Source organism: Dioscorea cayenensis, chromosome 19, assembly GCF_009730915.1.
Source record: "Dioscorea cayenensis subsp. rotundata cultivar TDr96_F1 chromosome 19, TDr96_F1_v2_PseudoChromosome.rev07_lg8_w22 25.fasta, whole genome shotgun sequence".
Lineage (NCBI taxonomy): Eukaryota > Viridiplantae > Streptophyta > Magnoliopsida > Dioscoreales > Dioscoreaceae > Dioscorea > Dioscorea cayenensis.
The window spans coordinates 5,547,158-5,563,315 of NC_052489.1; the positions used below are offsets into that span (position 1 = coordinate 5,547,158).

The 16,158-nt window shown below is 31.6% G+C and overlaps 2 protein-coding genes across 4 annotated transcripts; both read left to right on the forward strand.

Annotated features, from left to right (window-relative positions):
* The first annotated feature begins 4,828 nt into the window (after nucleotides 1-4,828).
* LOC120283431 (APO protein 4, mitochondrial) lies at nucleotides 4,829-8,101 on the forward strand. Of its 3 annotated transcripts, none has more exons than XM_039290113.1 (3): nucleotides 4,829-5,040; nucleotides 5,915-6,180; nucleotides 7,006-8,101. In XM_039290113.1, exons 2-3 carry the CDS (start codon nucleotides 5,924-5,926, stop codon nucleotides 7,718-7,720), a joined length of 972 nt encoding a protein of 323 aa, XP_039146047.1. In that variant the 5' UTR covers nucleotides 4,829-5,040; nucleotides 5,915-5,923; the 3' UTR covers nucleotides 7,721-8,101. The 3 variants fall into 3 exon arrangements, with proteins under 3 accessions (XP_039146047.1, XP_039146049.1, XP_039146048.1); XM_039290115.1 differs by having other exon boundaries at nucleotides 5,922-6,180; XM_039290114.1 differs by having other exon boundaries at nucleotides 4,829-5,026.
* Nucleotides 8,102-8,525: 424 nt separating this feature from the next.
* LOC120250374 (early nodulin-like protein 1) lies at nucleotides 8,526-9,957 on the forward strand. Its single transcript, XM_039259180.1, has 2 exons — nucleotides 8,526-8,740; nucleotides 9,421-9,957. Exons 1-2 carry the CDS (start codon nucleotides 8,560-8,562, stop codon nucleotides 9,759-9,761), a joined length of 522 nt encoding a protein of 173 aa, XP_039115114.1. The 5' UTR covers nucleotides 8,526-8,559; the 3' UTR covers nucleotides 9,762-9,957.
* The last annotated feature ends 6,201 nt before the right edge of the window (nucleotides 9,958-16,158 follow it).

Here is a 16,158-nt window from a genome sequence, read left to right on the forward strand (position 1 = left end):
ATGGTGCAACAGGTTGAAAGCAATGGAACCGGGAAAGGTTGAACCGCAGAAACCGTAGACAAGGATGAGGTTCAGTAAACGTATGAGGACTTGTGAATAGTAGAATAATCTGTTTGTATTATCGTTTGTGTGCTTGAGATGTTTTGTATTCTACATGTATTTCCGAGTATGATGTATTCCTACTTGTGAATAAGAAGTTGCTTTTTCTTCGGATTGTGGAAAATACAAGATTATTTTTATTGTATGAGTTTTTTGGAAGTGAGGAAGCCGAGTAACACATCAGAAGAGTGTTGTATACCGTGTATAACAGTATAAGAGGAATCAGGTTCACTTTGATCATCAGCAGATACTTGGACATCCTTTTACAGTATTGTTATTTACTGTTGAACAGATTTGGAACAAGAGAACAGGTCTTGGAACAAGTAATGAAATTCAGTGATATCAGATTGATGTATGCTAAGGAAATTTCGAGGACGAAATTTTCTTAAGGGGGAAGGATTGTAATACCCTGAACCTTTGGATACCTGTTGGAAAATATATTCGGGGAGTATTACTACGATTCTGATGAAGAATTTTTCTCTAGAGTAATCTTGTTGAGAAACCCCAAGTGGAAATAACAAGGACCTAAGTGTAAAAGTTTATAAAAGATTTTGGGTTAAAGAGTAATAGAAAAAGGATTGATATAAAATGTTTCTGGCATCCAAGGACTGAAAGGTAAGATGGAAGGGATCTTTTTGAAATGTTGTACTATAATCCAAGGACCATTGGATAATTTAGAAGGATCTTTTTGAGAATACTATTTTTGTAATTCAGGGACCATTCATGAGTTTTTTTCAGGGACTGTTTTTGTAAGGAATTATGTTTTTGAGGGACTAAATGTAAATTTCGGCTGAAAGTTAAATTTGGAGAAAAATCTAGAGACTTGAGTGTTGTTACATCTTTACTTCCACCATTTTGCTACGATGAACCCGAGAGTTAAAAATGAAGAAAATGAGAGAAATTAGAGGTTTTTAAAGAAAGACTTGGAGATCATGGGAGAGAGTTCAGGAGTCCCTGGTAAGGGTTATTTTGGTTTGAATGATATATAAATTTTTAGTTAAAAAGCTTGAGCAACAATGCTTGAATTTAACATGTTTTTGTGAGGTTTGGGCTTTGGATTTAAGTCTTTGAAATCGTGTTAGATTATTGTGGATGATTGTTTTGATTGAAATTACTTTGAAAAACTTTTTGTAAACATGATGAAATTGCTTGAAAAATGGGGATGAGATTAGGAATTCTGTGAGCGTTCTTGTAGCACCGAGATTAAAAATTTGGTTTAGTTAATTAAATTGATGATTATGATGATTAGGAGGTTAATGATAATGGTTAGATTGAAATGGGTTGAGTTAGCCAAGTTGAATTGGTTGGATCAAACCAAGTTGCATTGAATTGATTGAGTTGAATTAATTTGGTTGAGTTGGGCTTGATCAAATCAGGTTGAGATGGTTTGGGTTTGGTTCGAGTTGATTTGGGTTAAGGGTTTTGGACTGAACCAAGTTGGTTCAAAGGATTTTTGAATAAAAAAATTGAGTTGGTTCAAGCTGGTTCAGTTTGATTGAGTTTGGTTCAGTACAATTGAGCTTGGTTCGATGGAATTGAGATTGGTTCAGATTGGTTTTAAGCGTGTTTAGTCTAAATTGAGTTGGTTTTAAGTGCAATTGAAAGCCGGTTTGATTATGCGATGTCGGATTTTAACCGATTGGAGTGAGTGGGCCCAATAGAGAATTGATTATTATTTTTTTGTATTTTTCTTTTGAGTTTAAATATATTATTTATTTTTTTATTATATTATTACATTAGGTGTTGTTCGGTCTTGGGAGGGAGTTCAGTGTCTAGCAAGGAACCCAAGGACACCAGGTGAGTTGGTAGTGGCTATTATTTAAATAATTGTTTAATTATTATTATTTTGAAATAATTATTTAATGGCTAGTATTTTGAAAATAATTGTTTAAGTATTTCTTTTTTATCATGTTTAATTGGCGTATAATGTTGAGGGTATACGTATATTTATTTGCCGTTGATGTTCCCGACAATCGTATTGATACATCAATTTTCAGTATAATTATACGTATTTATAAATAGTATAAATACATGTATATGTGATTTAATTATTCGAGTTCATGAATTTATTTTTGGATGGTTATATATGCTTTGATTTGGAATGATTTGTGAAATCATATGCGTGTATTAAAATATTTTACTGACAATATTTGTGGGATTTGGTTTTCATTCTGGCGTAGGAATGGTATTTTTATGATTTGGACTTTCTTGGTATTATGCATGTATCGTCATCGTGAATGTTTGTCCCGGATAAGGACCATATGTTATGATTTATCTGAGTTTGTATTGTTCTTTGCATCTACATGTTGGTTTTGGATGGTGACGGGCGGGCTAAAAGCCCGACTCACTGCGATAGTGGGTTCCCAGGCGCCGACCTTTAGAGGTGGCGTGGTGGACCGGGTGTTGATTTGTCCGGATCGGTGGGAGCGTAGAGCCCACGATTGGATGATACATCGGGATCCCGGAGTCACCACACGGGGACCGGTGAGCCCAGCGTCGAGGTTACGAAGACCTTGACGGCTCCCAACCTAGTCGCGACAGGCCTAAGCCGGGAGAGTTTTCAAGCTGTGGATTTGAGAATGGTTTTATATTATTAGTTATTTTGACATTGATTTATGATGAATTTATGTTTCAAGAGTTCTTTAAAAATGTATTTTCTAGAATTACGGTATTTTTGGAAAAGTTGGAAAATTATTTGAGAAATTGGTATTTATATACTTCATATCTATCTGTATTTAAGTATTTGGAATTATTAAAGCCACTACCGACCAATCGAATGTCTCTGTAGGCTGGGGAGGCGGGAACCTAGATTACCCGATCGGGTTTAGAGCGAGTCGAGGGTTCGATCCGAGGCTGCGAGTGGGTCCCTCATTTCTTTTTTTCTTGTTATTGGTGTCACTGACCTTGTAGCGGTTGTACCATAAATTAGAGTAATTATATTTATTGTATTTATGTATTTGAACATGTACTTGGTGAAAAAATTGTAAATTGTGATTTGTAGGTCTGCTTTTGTTTAAAACAGGGTGTCAGTTTCCAGTTAAAAGGGAATTTTAACTGATGGGTGCCACATTTACCTCGGTAGAAGGGGTGGGTGTGACAAGGGGTGAGCAAAACCAAGTATCTAATTCAGTTTTTAAAACCGAATCGGGTACCCGGTTTTTTGGATCGGTAAAAACTCGACCCGTATCAGACCAGATTTAAATCGGATACCAAAAATCGGGTATCCAGTTTAAACCGGATCGGATATCGGATATCCGAATCCGAATTTAAGTTTATTTACTCTATAAATTTGCTTTATATAACAACATTACATAAATAAAACAAATATGAAAAACTTATAACTTATAAAGAGCATTAAACTCTTATATCATTCTCCACACAACAAAAGTCATAACAAAATAATAAAGAGTTTTATCAATCTTAGTCGTAAGAAAAAAATACCTTCGAAAGCATCAAATGTCTCATCAATAATGGTCATTAGTTGGTAGAGAGAAAAGATATGGATGGAGACTTAAGAGAAGAGGCAAGATGATGGCCGTTGGGGACTAGACGGTAGGGATTTGGGATTTTTATTCTTTTTACTTTTAATCTATGTAAAATTTAAATTTATTAATATATATATATATATACAAAACTATATAAATATATAACTCTTAAAGGGTTTAGATGTGAGGGATTTGGATATTTTTTTAGATCATATAAAATTTAAAATTATTATGTATCTATATATAAGAATATACCACAAAGTAAAAAACTGGATCGGATTAGGTTACTTGATTTTTAATTTCTCTCTATCCGGATCCGACCTAATTTTTATCTAAGAAATTCGGATCGGGTACTCGACCCCTTTTTTTTGGATCAGGTACCCAAAAAATTCAGGTCAAAAATTCGGATATCACATCAGATCATCGGATCCGGATTTTTTTGCTCACTCCTAGTTGTCACCATCATGCGCAGCCCAAAATTGAAAATAAAACAAAATTTATTAGTTCAATTTGATTCTAAATTTTTTTTAATTGCATTGTATGTTTAAAAAAAGAAATTTTTGATGTAATACTTCATTATATGGAATATTACAATGAAGTACTTTGTTAATATATAATTTTATTTTTTAAATATAAATTACATTGTTTAAATATATTTGGTTACTTAAAAAAACAATGCCATTGTTATTTTTGATAATTGCATAAACCCCTATGAATTTTTCTTTATATACACTTGGCCCTCTTAAATATGGGTATTCCCAAAAGGATTTTTGTCGATGAAAGCTTACTTTTCAGTAACTCAAACATAAAAATAGCTGATGTTAACAAGAATGACTGTTAGTTTTTTAAACAGAAATATATAATATTAAACGAGAAGGTCAAATATTAAATATAAAAAATAAATATTAAATGAAAAGCTAACATATTAAGTACAAACTTATATGGTTACATGTAAATACACAATATTAAACATAAACTATAATTATTAAGCAGCAAGTAAATGTTATAAAATTAAATAAATTGACGGAGTAAGCTACAGTGATAGACAGTGTATTGAAAAATGAGGCTTTGTGGGAAATTCAAATGTCAAATGGGTTGTTTAAAAAGTTTTGAAATTTTCAAGAGGCTAATTTTTTTTTTTTTGTTATTTTTTTAGAGTTTCTTTTTTTTGGAATATTTTATATAATATTTATAATATATTTATATATAACTATATAAATATCTCAAAGCAAAGGCCACTTCGTTATATGCGGAAAGAGGACCGACCCGCCCTACGTGCAACCATCCCGATTCCAGTTCTCGCCGACGGTGATCTTCTTTTGGTTCGTCTCCGACGAAGAGAAGCTTCAATAGGATCTCTTATAGTAGCTGTGGTATATATGAGAGTCGCTTGGTTAGAGGTTTGCCGGAATTGAGGATATATTGTGGTCTTTGCAAGCGAGGTCTGGACCGTGTGGTGAGATGCATTTGTTCATTTTCTTTTAACTAAGTGTTTGATTTGTGATTGTATAGGTTGATGCACCTTTTTTAATTAATTGCACAAGTTGGTAGCTTGATATGCTATGTGATTCTGATTAATTGCATGCAAGGTGTTTGAAGTTATGCCGCACTGAGGGACATTGTTTTTTTGCTTTGTTAATTCTGGTGGAATTGAGTTGAAAGAATGAGGGATTGTGGTTTGTGAGGGAGTGCTGGGATTCTTCTTAGGGAAAAGTGAGAGTTTTGGCGTTTGATGTGTGTGTGTGTGTGTGTGTGTGTGTGTGTGTGTGTGTGTGAGAGAGAGAGAGAGAGAGAGATTAACAATCTGAGAATTTTGTGAGAAAATTAATGGGTGGATATTTTAAAAACCCCTTCTTTGTTGGTTCTATTAAATTAACAAAGATTTTTGTGAGAATTTTGTGTGACCTGTCTTGGTTCGATTGTAGGGGAAACATATTTCCTCTTTATTTCTGTGATACTGTGTGAATTCATTGTTCTCTATTGTTGGCCTTTAGGGTTTTAGTTTAATTTAATCTAATGTGATGGATAGAGTAAATTAGGGTTGTATTTATTTCATGACATGTTATCGCTTGAAATAAATATGTGGCATGGAGTTTATGTGTTGAAGAGTCACAGAATTCCATGTCCCTGACCAGTAAAAAGTTTATGATTTGTGTTTAGGAACACAATGAATTCCAAGTCCATGTTCCCCATCTTACTGCTTGGGATTTGGATTAGGTTTTTCTCAGTTCGCCTAATTCTTATTGATTTCTTCTGATAAGTGAATGAATTCTTTAAGTGGCCAAGATCTCATGTGGTCTCAACTGCTGCTCTTTTCTGTATGTGTACAGTCAACAGTCATGATGGTTTTCAGGCAGATGGTCGGACAATATCTCTTCAAAGAATACAACCCTTCACCTATACATTTGAGGTTTTACAGTTCAAAGATAGATTGGGATAAACTTCGGCCTATGATTCTTAAAAGGATAAGAAACAGGGCCAAGGGGTATCCTGTGAGGGGCATGATTCCTGTGGTGAACGATGTTCTTAAAGCCAGAGCTCTTTTGATCGAAGGTGTTTCTTCTCTTCTCAAAGTTATTCCAATCAAATCATGCAAGTAAGCTCAAACTTTATTGGTTTCATTACAAATTATTTGCACATGCCTACTGATTGTTCTTTGACTATATTTTAAGTGAACCATTTAGTACCAAGAGTTAGCATGTTGAGATATAGTATGCTTACTATGCCATATTGTCCAAAGAAGGAATGAAGATCAAATTCTTGTGATAGTGATATCGGAATAGCAATTTTGAATAATATGAACCTTTGATGATGAAAGTTCTTACAGTCTAAGAGGGTTTTGAGGAATCTATGCCTTTTCTAGAGTACTAGGGTTAGTGAAATGTTCGCATAGAATCACAAATGTGTACAAAAACAGCTTCAACTTAATGCTCGCAACTTTTCTAAGAAATTTGATAGTTCATTGCGTTTGAGAAGAAAAATGGACTGAATTCTAGAATTTGTTTGACCAGTCTTTGTGGTGGCTGTATAATTAATGCAATTAACATGAGGAGCCTCAGGGTTCTTTTTCTCTTGAAGTTTGATGTACAACCTAATATTAGCCATCCCAGGTTTTGACTATTCTACATTATGTATCAGGAATTCAATTGCTCATTTATCTTTGGTTTTTAGCCAATTTATAACTTCTATTTTTTCCATCAGATCATTCACGACGCTTACTTGGTAATAAGCTTGTGTTTTAAACTCTCGATGGTGATCCATTACTTTTGTCATGTCTATTTGGGTCCATTCATTCATGTTTCATGCTTCGTATTTTTTTATGATAACTATCCCTTAGCCATGTCTACTTTTTTTATTTTTTCCCCTCTTTCATGCCATTTACTTTGAAGTGCTTATTCTGATCATTTTGATGCTCTTCCAGGTTTTGTCCTGAGGTGCACATTGGTGACACTGGACACCAAATAAAGACTTGTCATGGTTTCAAACGGATCATCAAAAACCAGGTTCACCAATGGATCAATGGCAGCTTGAATGACATCCTTGTCCCAGTGGAGTCCTTTCACCTTAGAAGCATGTCCCAAGAAGTCATTAAACATGAGCAAAGATTTGACTATGATCGTGTCCCTGCTGTCCTCGAGCTGTGCTATCAGGCAGGAGTCGAAATCCCAGAGGAATATCTCTCTAATTCCAGATTAGAAAGTACCAAAGGTGATGAAACTATTGCCACTCCTCTATCATCAGAAGAACTACATTCTATGGCACAGAGAACTTTGGATGCCTGGGAGAGCCTCAGGCTAGGAGTGCAGAAGCTGTTGCTAGTCTATCCAGCAAAGGTGTGCGAGCATTGTTCCGAAGTTCATGTTGGACCATCTGGGCACAAGGCTCGGCTATGTGGGATTTTCAAGTATGAGAGCTGGCGCGCTGCTCATAAATGGAAGAGAGCTGAGGTGGATGACCTAGTTCCTCCAAAGTTTGTGTGGCATCGCCGGCCACATGATCCTCAAGTTCTCTTGGACAGTGGTCGAGGTTATTATGGGCATGCACCTGCCGTGGTTGAACTGTGCTCGAAAGCTGGTGCTCGGGTGCCTAAAAAGTATTTCTGTATGATGAAAGTATACGGCTTAACGCATAGTTGAGTTTGGTGCATGATTCTTATACACTGCATCATAAGTTGGTTAACTCAGAGCCAATGTTCTTGCAGAATGAAGGCTCATAATTTTATTTTGCTTTCATAATTTCGATATGGTGAAATTGCACAATGCAACCAAATTTCTCTTCCAGCAAGCTTCGCGAAGGATCAATTACACATGTATGCGATCAGCAGTATCATATGATTTATTGTTATTCTTTTTAAATTTTGATTGATAGACATGTATGTATGTATGTATTCTTTTTCTCATACCTGAACAAAGAGTTTGAACTCTACAAATCTTGATGTATGTTCAGGAATTGGTTCAAAAACAGGGATCCGGATGAATGAGCAATGTTGCAATATAAATCATCATATTTTGGGTATTTATTGGAAATACTTTATTACAGATCCAATTAATTTGTTGCAGAATTAGATACACCATGCTATCTACTGTAAATTATTTGTCAACTTACCATCTATATATATATACACACACCCTTGAAAAATTATTGGTCATCTTCAAATATCTTTTGTTAAACCATCTTAAACATTAAAACATACCTAACTTAAAGGAATATTTAATGACATTAATAAGAGTTAGATAGAGCTTTATTCTAAAAACCCATTAAAAGAAAACATAATACTCCACTTAACAAGTTAATGATATTCTCAAAGGCATCAAGCAAAGTAGCAATTAACATATGCTTTGCTCCAAGTGCTGAGACATCCCAAAAGTTACAGAATTCTTTTCTATATATGTATATATATATAAACTCCCCATCCATTCACAAAGGATATTAATCCATAAACTCTCGCATTCTACTTACGTCCAATAGAAACATCATGGAAAACAAGGAAAAAAAGTTATTATGGTGGTTGTTTGTTTGTCTACTATTTTTATTGGGTGAAGGGCGTGAGTTTAGAGTTGGAGGATCAATGGGTTGGACCGTGCCAAACGACCTAAATTCAATTACATACAACCAATGGGCTGAGAGCCATCGTTTTCATTATGGAGACTCTTTGCGTGAGTTTTTTTTTTCACTTATTTAATTTTTTATTTTATTATTATCGTTTATTTAATCTTTGTAAATTTTTTTTACAAATATTTAATATTATTATTTCGATGATGTAAAATTTAAGCTTAGAGCAAACGTTAATGTAACATGACTAAATTGATCACAATTTGTGGTAGCAATAATATATGATAATGATTAGAATAAATTACCATTAATGGTATTACTTCTCAGGTAGAAAATTAAGGGGAAAAAGGAAATATATACATTAATACAAAATCATATTAAATATTTTCAAAATATTAATACTGATGAGTACATGCATAAACAAAAAATGCACTTCATCTTTCGGAAACTTTATAAGTGTACATTTGTTTTTTTTTTTAGTATGTACTGAAAACAAACCCTAAATAGTTCCATATATATATAGATACTAGGTATGAATTAGTATCTAGTACTAATTAATTAATTAATTAAAACCAAACATTTGTGGGCAATTGAGTCCTTTAAAAGTTAAACAAAGACAAAGGTTTAATACAGTACATCCCTTTTGATTATAAGTTCAAGCCTTTAATGACAAAATTAATGAGATGTTGATTTTGAGTTGGAGGATATAAACCCAATGGACTAATAAGAATAATATTAATTTATTTTGTACAAGTTGTAATTATTCCTTAAAAAATTGGTGCAGTGTTTGTATACCCACCTGAAAAAGACTCTGTGCTGAAAGTGAATAAGGAGTCCTACAACAGCTGCAACACAGCATCATACATAAAAAAATACAGTGATGGAAACACAGTGATATTGTTGGACAGATCAGGACCATTTTATTTCATAAGTGGGGTGCAGGAAAACTGCTTGAAAAATGAGTCCATGATTGTGGTGGTCATGGGTGAGAGAAGCTCATCTAATTCATCTCCTTCTTCATCACATGCTTCTTCTTTAATTAGGGTTTCTGGTTTCATGGCTAAGTTTGGAGCTTTTCTTGCAGCAATGCTACTTGGTTATGCTGTTTCTGTTTATAGTATTTAATTGCTTTGGTTGATCAGTTCTCAAGTTAGTAAGAGTGTTTTTTTTAGTTTGTTTATGGTGAGAGTGACTAGTGAGTTAATAAGAAGCTTTAGCTAGCTTTACTTGTTTGGCTTCAGAGTGTTTGGGTATTCAACAATGAATCTTAAAAGGCTCCTCTCTCTCTCTCTCTCTCTCTCTCTCTCTCTGTATATACATTATATATGGACATGTGATGATTAAATGAAGATCATAAAATTCTCAATGTATGGTGTATGATTTTGTTTTGTTTTTTTGTTTTTGTGATAAAAAGTTTAAAGCACCTAAAATATATTAAAATAAAAGAACGGAGATAGAGCAATAGGATAAGAAATTGAATTGTAATCTTTAACATTATACATGTCATAATAGATAATTTCTGGACCAATCGATATGAACCAAAAAATCTCATCCTTAGTGATATGTGTAACATATTTGATGGTAATTAGAGGCCAAACTTTTTCACTGAAAATTTAAAAATTTTAAAAATAAGAAAAAATACTAAGATTAACCATCGGAGATAGACAAAGCATTTACCTGCCCTTGAAAAGGTCAGCTAAAGCACCATTAGACTCGTGAATTATTCTCGATGCTTGAAAAAGTGCATAGGGATTAAAAGCTACATTTGACTGCGAACAATGAGTCTTTGAGTTTGTGTCTCTTCTAGTCTTGAGTTTTAGTTGATAAAAAAAATTAATTAATATATGGTCAATTTTTATGATAGTCATAATAAGAAAAACAAAAGTACATTAATTAAAAATTTAGTTATCTTTTTCCAACTAAATGTTCTAGAAAATGGCCTAGAGTTACCATGCATGGTTAATTAAGTATTAGGGTTGGGCATCCAAGATGCATTGAATATTTTACTTTGATCAAAGACATCATAAATACCACATCATAGTAAAACATAAGATCAATGACTTAATTATATTTTTATAAACATAAAAAGGTTATCCAACAGTTTCTATAGTATTCTTAATACAGATAAGATTTACTTTTGTAATATAACACTTCTAAACCTGCGTAGCACACATTAAATAAAAAAACAATGATTATTTGCCATGGGATAGTAAATTATAAAATTAAAAATTCAAATATATATGTGTATATCTTTTTATTAGCAAACACAATACACCCACACTAAACAAGACTTCTCTTTATGTATAAATAATAAGTGGGAGATAATTAAAAGCTTTTTTTCAATATATATATATATATATATATAAGAAAAGTTGTGGGGAGAGAGAGAAAGAGAAGAGTAGTTGGGAGGGAGAAATGAATGTAAGGATGGATGCAAGCAGAGCAGAATAGTCCTGAGTGATATTGACCATTCATAATGAATGGGTCTGCTTGGTCTCTCAGTCTAATTTCAGACCATTTCTCCTGCATTCCCTATTAATTATTCCCAATAATTATTATATCCATTGTATATACTTCTTCTTGCAAATTAAATTATTTTTTATCATCAATCTGACCTTAACTTTTAAAATTATTTATTGATATGATCTTGGGTTTAATTAGTCAATATATATTATTTGTGGCGTGCCTCTGATAAATAGTAAATGCTTAATTCATTATTTATTGCACTTATTATACTCTAAATAAAAAAAAATAAGTTAATATAAAGAATATAAATAAATTTAAACATATATTCAACCACTTACTAATTACATTCTACCTACTTCCAGTGAATAAACACAGGGATATTCTATTCAATCATCAAAAATTAAAAACGAAAGGTCTAAATTATACATCAATATGTGTTCATACTGAAAGGGAAATCTATCTTTCATACCAATAATTGGTACCTAATTTTGTACATACGAAGACAAATATATATGTACATACCAACAACCTAAATGATCCTATCTTTTTTTTGTGTGTGAGCATATCTATATACATACACAACATAAATGATTCCTTTTTTTTCTATTTCACGTATCTCAATTTTAAAAAATTATAATCAGATCTCTATCTTTAGTATTTATTATAATTTAGTCTCAAAAGCATACACCATTAATAACGATCACATGCAGCATACTATGTGACATTTTTTTTCCTCAAAACTAGCATCTGAGTTGTCATATACCACATATGGTCACCATTAACAATGTATGTTCAGATGACCAAATTATAACAAAAATTAAAAGTAGGGTCCAAATCGTAATTTAACCAAAATGGAAACAAATGAAAAAATAAGGGACTGTTTAGATTGTTTACCTTACCAAATATATTCTAAAAAACAATTAAAAAAAAAGAAAAATAGAGAATATTTGACAATTTTTTATATTTCCATCTAAAACATAATAGACAATTTTTTTTCTTCAATTTTTGTTTTGAAAAACAATAAAGGCTGTTTATTATGTGATTTTGTTAATATATATAGATATGTAGGCGTTACAATACACCATATCAACGTTTGCATTGTGTGGCATATTTTACAATACACCATATCAACGTTTGCATTGTGTGGCATATTAATGAAGAATATCATAAGATGGAGAAGAATCTAGCCAGTTTTCCTCATTCCTATGTCGAAACTATTTCGATAGATGACAATGAAATTGCTGACACTCTTGCCACTTTTCGTAGAATAAACACTCAACTTTCTCTTTTCTTCCAAGGATCAGACCGGCCCTCTTAGTTTGAAGACATTTGCTCCAGAAGACACTTTGTTTTTAAGTTTTTGTTGAGCTCTTTTGCTTTTTGTTAAAAAAAAACAATACACCGTATCAACGAAAAAAAGGAAGAAAAAAAATCTATTGTCGTATTTGAATATCGATAACGTTAAAGGATCCAAGCAAACAAAAACATCCATTACACTTGGATCATAATATAGATTTTACGGTACAAAGATAAAAATAAATATTGAGAGCATAATGCAATAACAATAAATGCAATTTGTCCTAAAAATACTAGATTCTCCCAATAATTAAGCACGTGTCTATTATACACGAGCGAATGCCACATCAGTATACTTCCTTGACTTTTAACTTTAAGTAGGGATGTTTATCGCCTAGTGTAAAAAATAAAAAATAAATAAATAAATAAACCATTGATTACACATGAATCATATCATACATTTTATAGCACAAAGATAAAAATTGAATATTGCAAGCATAATACAATAGCAACAAGTTCAATTTGCCCTTGAAAACTTGAGACTCTCGGGATAATTATGTTTGTCTATATAGATGTATATATGATAATTAAGGGTGCATGAGATAACTAATTAGCATGACATCTTTGCTATCAAAACTATAGCCATGCAATATTGATGGTTATATATCTTATACTGCCAGCTTTATATATATAATTATATATATAATCACTGGTATGACAATCAAAAGCCTTCCCAAATTCTCACTGTTTTTCTCAGTGAGCATTTCCCCAGATGTTCAAAACTTTGCCTCATTGACTATGATCATTCACTTAACTTTGCATTTACTTCATTTGAGCATTGCATTGTTCTTGCTGCCATTCTTGAACCTTCAGTTCCCATCTCTTTATCTTTCCCCCATCACATCCACACTGTTAATCAACTTGCAGAGCTTTACTTCTCCCCAAATTAAACAAACATTCCATATCAGGCATAAATATTAACTGCATGTGATTGTATGAATAATTTGCTTTCAATATATGTATCCAATATTCAAATCACTTTCATGTATGAATGTTATCCCTAGGAACATGCAAACCCTAATGAAAAGCGAAGAAGGTAACAAATTTTGTTATATGATATATGTAAGTTATAAAGAGATGAAGTTAAATTAATAATCTCTGGAAGTCTTGGGAGTAGAGAGGGCACTTCCCAAGCTTTCAAGTTGACCATCAAAAGTATATATATGATCACCTGAGAAATAAATGTTGGTTGGTCTTAACTTTTATGAACTTTGTAATATTGATGATAAAACTAAAAGTTCAAGCATGCATGGAAAGTGATGTACACTTACATAATTACGTTTATATATATATATATATATATATGTATATATATATATATACTAGACTATACTATTATGATCCAAAATTATGATCATTTGATGGCATTTAAAGAAGAGTTAAAGTAGGCTCTCAGTGTTGTGTTTCAGTTAATACTACAACCTTCTCTCCAACCGTACAATATTCCTCTATTTAATTTGTTACATACATAATTTAATATGAAATAAATGGCATCATTAAGATGCTTAATAAATTATAAAAATAGTTTTAATTCAATTAAAGGAAAGGCGATGAAGCTTGGAAATTAAATACTAAGGTATGTATTCATGTTTGTGCTGTTTTATAAGGACCCCAAGATGACAGGAATGAGACATCAAGCACAATAACTTCTCTAGAGAACATACTAATAAGTGCAACCATTTACTTATTCAATTAATGTGATTCTCAATGCAACAAGACTTAGAATATGCATTTAATCTTCTTATCCATTAAAGGTTTGTTTTGCTCATTTATTAATGAATGAATTAGAACACTCCATAACAACTTCTTTCTTTTTTTTATTCTAACAAAATTTAGCTTCTTATTAGTATGATTATTCTTGGCTTGGAAATAAATAATAACAGAAGGTTTAATTTTATGTACAATTAATGAACAAATCACATAGTATGAAACTTTTGACTATGGAAATGATGGAGATAATTTAACTAAAAGCTATGAATTGGAAACTAATTATAGAGTCATGGGTCTTTGAAGGTGGTTGGGTTGAGACAAGTGATGAAGTGATTGCAAATGTCATTCAATTAGATGGGGAATTGGTCAATCAATTTCCAATTCATTATTTGGTCGTTCTACCCATGGCCAACACCCACCCAATTGCATCAAATATTAATGTTCAATTCTCTTTTGATTGTAATTTGGCCATAGATCAATTTGGATGGTAATTAATTATTTAATTAATTAGCTTTGTTAGAAATATCTATTAATTAGGATTTTATATTATTATGATTCTTTTTATTATGCTTATATATAATTGGAGAATTTTACTGCCAAAAGATACAAGAGTATATATGAGATAACAAGTTTATATTATGGAGTTCATTCTTCCTTATTTATTCTATATAATATATATTAAAATTTAATAAATTTTCTAAACATATTCTAAACTCTTTTATAGTTGTTTATCATATCACAATAAATACTTACATTTTAAATTTATCTACTTGTCAAAATTGACAATACAAAAATAAATGTTTAAAATAGTGTGATAATAAATATTGACAAAGATGCAAAGAAAGTGAATCGGAATTTTTTTTTTTCACAAAACGTGGGGAACAATATAATTAATGAAAAGTGGAAGACTAAGAAAGTCTTATGGTTTCTACAATTTCATTAATAAAGTAAGAATGGTATGCGTATCAATTAATGTATAGGTTAATGTTAAGATAAGATGTTGACATTATTTAGAATAAAAATACATAAAATAATAGTATAATTAATACTTAAAAATCAATGTAATATAAAAGATATGTGCACACTATTATACATATAATAACACGATTTCATAATTTTTTAATTAATAAAAAATGAAATATATTTTACTTAGCAAAACTAATTTTAGATGATAATATAACATGTCTTGTACCTAACCATTGGATAGCCCAATGGTATGACATCAAAAGTATAAGGGGGAGGTCATGGGTTCAAATCTCTCACGACGATGATTGATCACCGATTGTTCATATCTTGTTCATCAGAGATTTTTATCTATTCATACATCTGTACATCCGGGTTTTCGATGTTGTTTGTATTCATATAAAAAGAGCGACTTTGTCGTCATTATTAAAAACAAAACATGTCTTGTACCTTTAAATTGTTCCCCCAATTTCCAACTATTAATTAAATATGAGTTAACACTTAATGAACACATAATCTTTGTAATGGGATTCACCCCTCCAAAGTTGAACCCAAGTCAAGTTGGTCATCAAGAATGGGCTTGGTTTTGGAATAAGATCTTTGGTTTGGGTCAAATAAGTTAAGAAAGGGGTACACTAGTGATATTACTATCTCATATAATTATTCTCCTCAATTTAATGTCAATTAATTATCATCTCTTATATCCTAATTTTATAACCAATTGCCATCCACTCTTAAGAATTAACACTAATCTTTTTAATTATTCTCCAAGTTTTCTAAAGCTTTAATCATATACAAAGATTATAAGATCATAAAGAAAAATATTTTATGAAGAAAGAGTCTGTTTTCAAACATGAAGTTGGAATTTAATAAATCAATTTAAATCTGTTTTAATTTTTGTATTTTAGCATTTTTTTAATTTACTATTTCATTTATTTAATATTATGGGTTGATCATCTATTAATTTTGTATAATATTTTATTTTCTTAAAAAAATATTTAATAAAGAAAGAGTTTGGTTTTCATCC

Bases quoted from the DNA above. Each gene is read 5' to 3' on its own strand.
- LOC120283431 (XM_039290113.1), top strand. From the start codon at position 5,924: ATGATGGTTTTCAGGCAGATGGTCGGACAATATCTCTTCAAAGAATAC. The intron at 6,181-7,005 runs GTAAGCTCAAAC...ATGCTCTTCCAG, and splicing joins ATTCCAATCAAATCATGCAA to GTTTTGTCCTGAGGTGCACA.
- LOC120250374 (XM_039259180.1), top strand. From the start codon at position 8,560: ATGGAAAACAAGGAAAAAAAGTTATTATGGTGGTTGTTTGTTTGTCTA. The intron at 8,741-9,420 runs GTGAGTTTTTTT...AAATTGGTGCAG, and splicing joins TCATTATGGAGACTCTTTGC to TGTTTGTATACCCACCTGAA.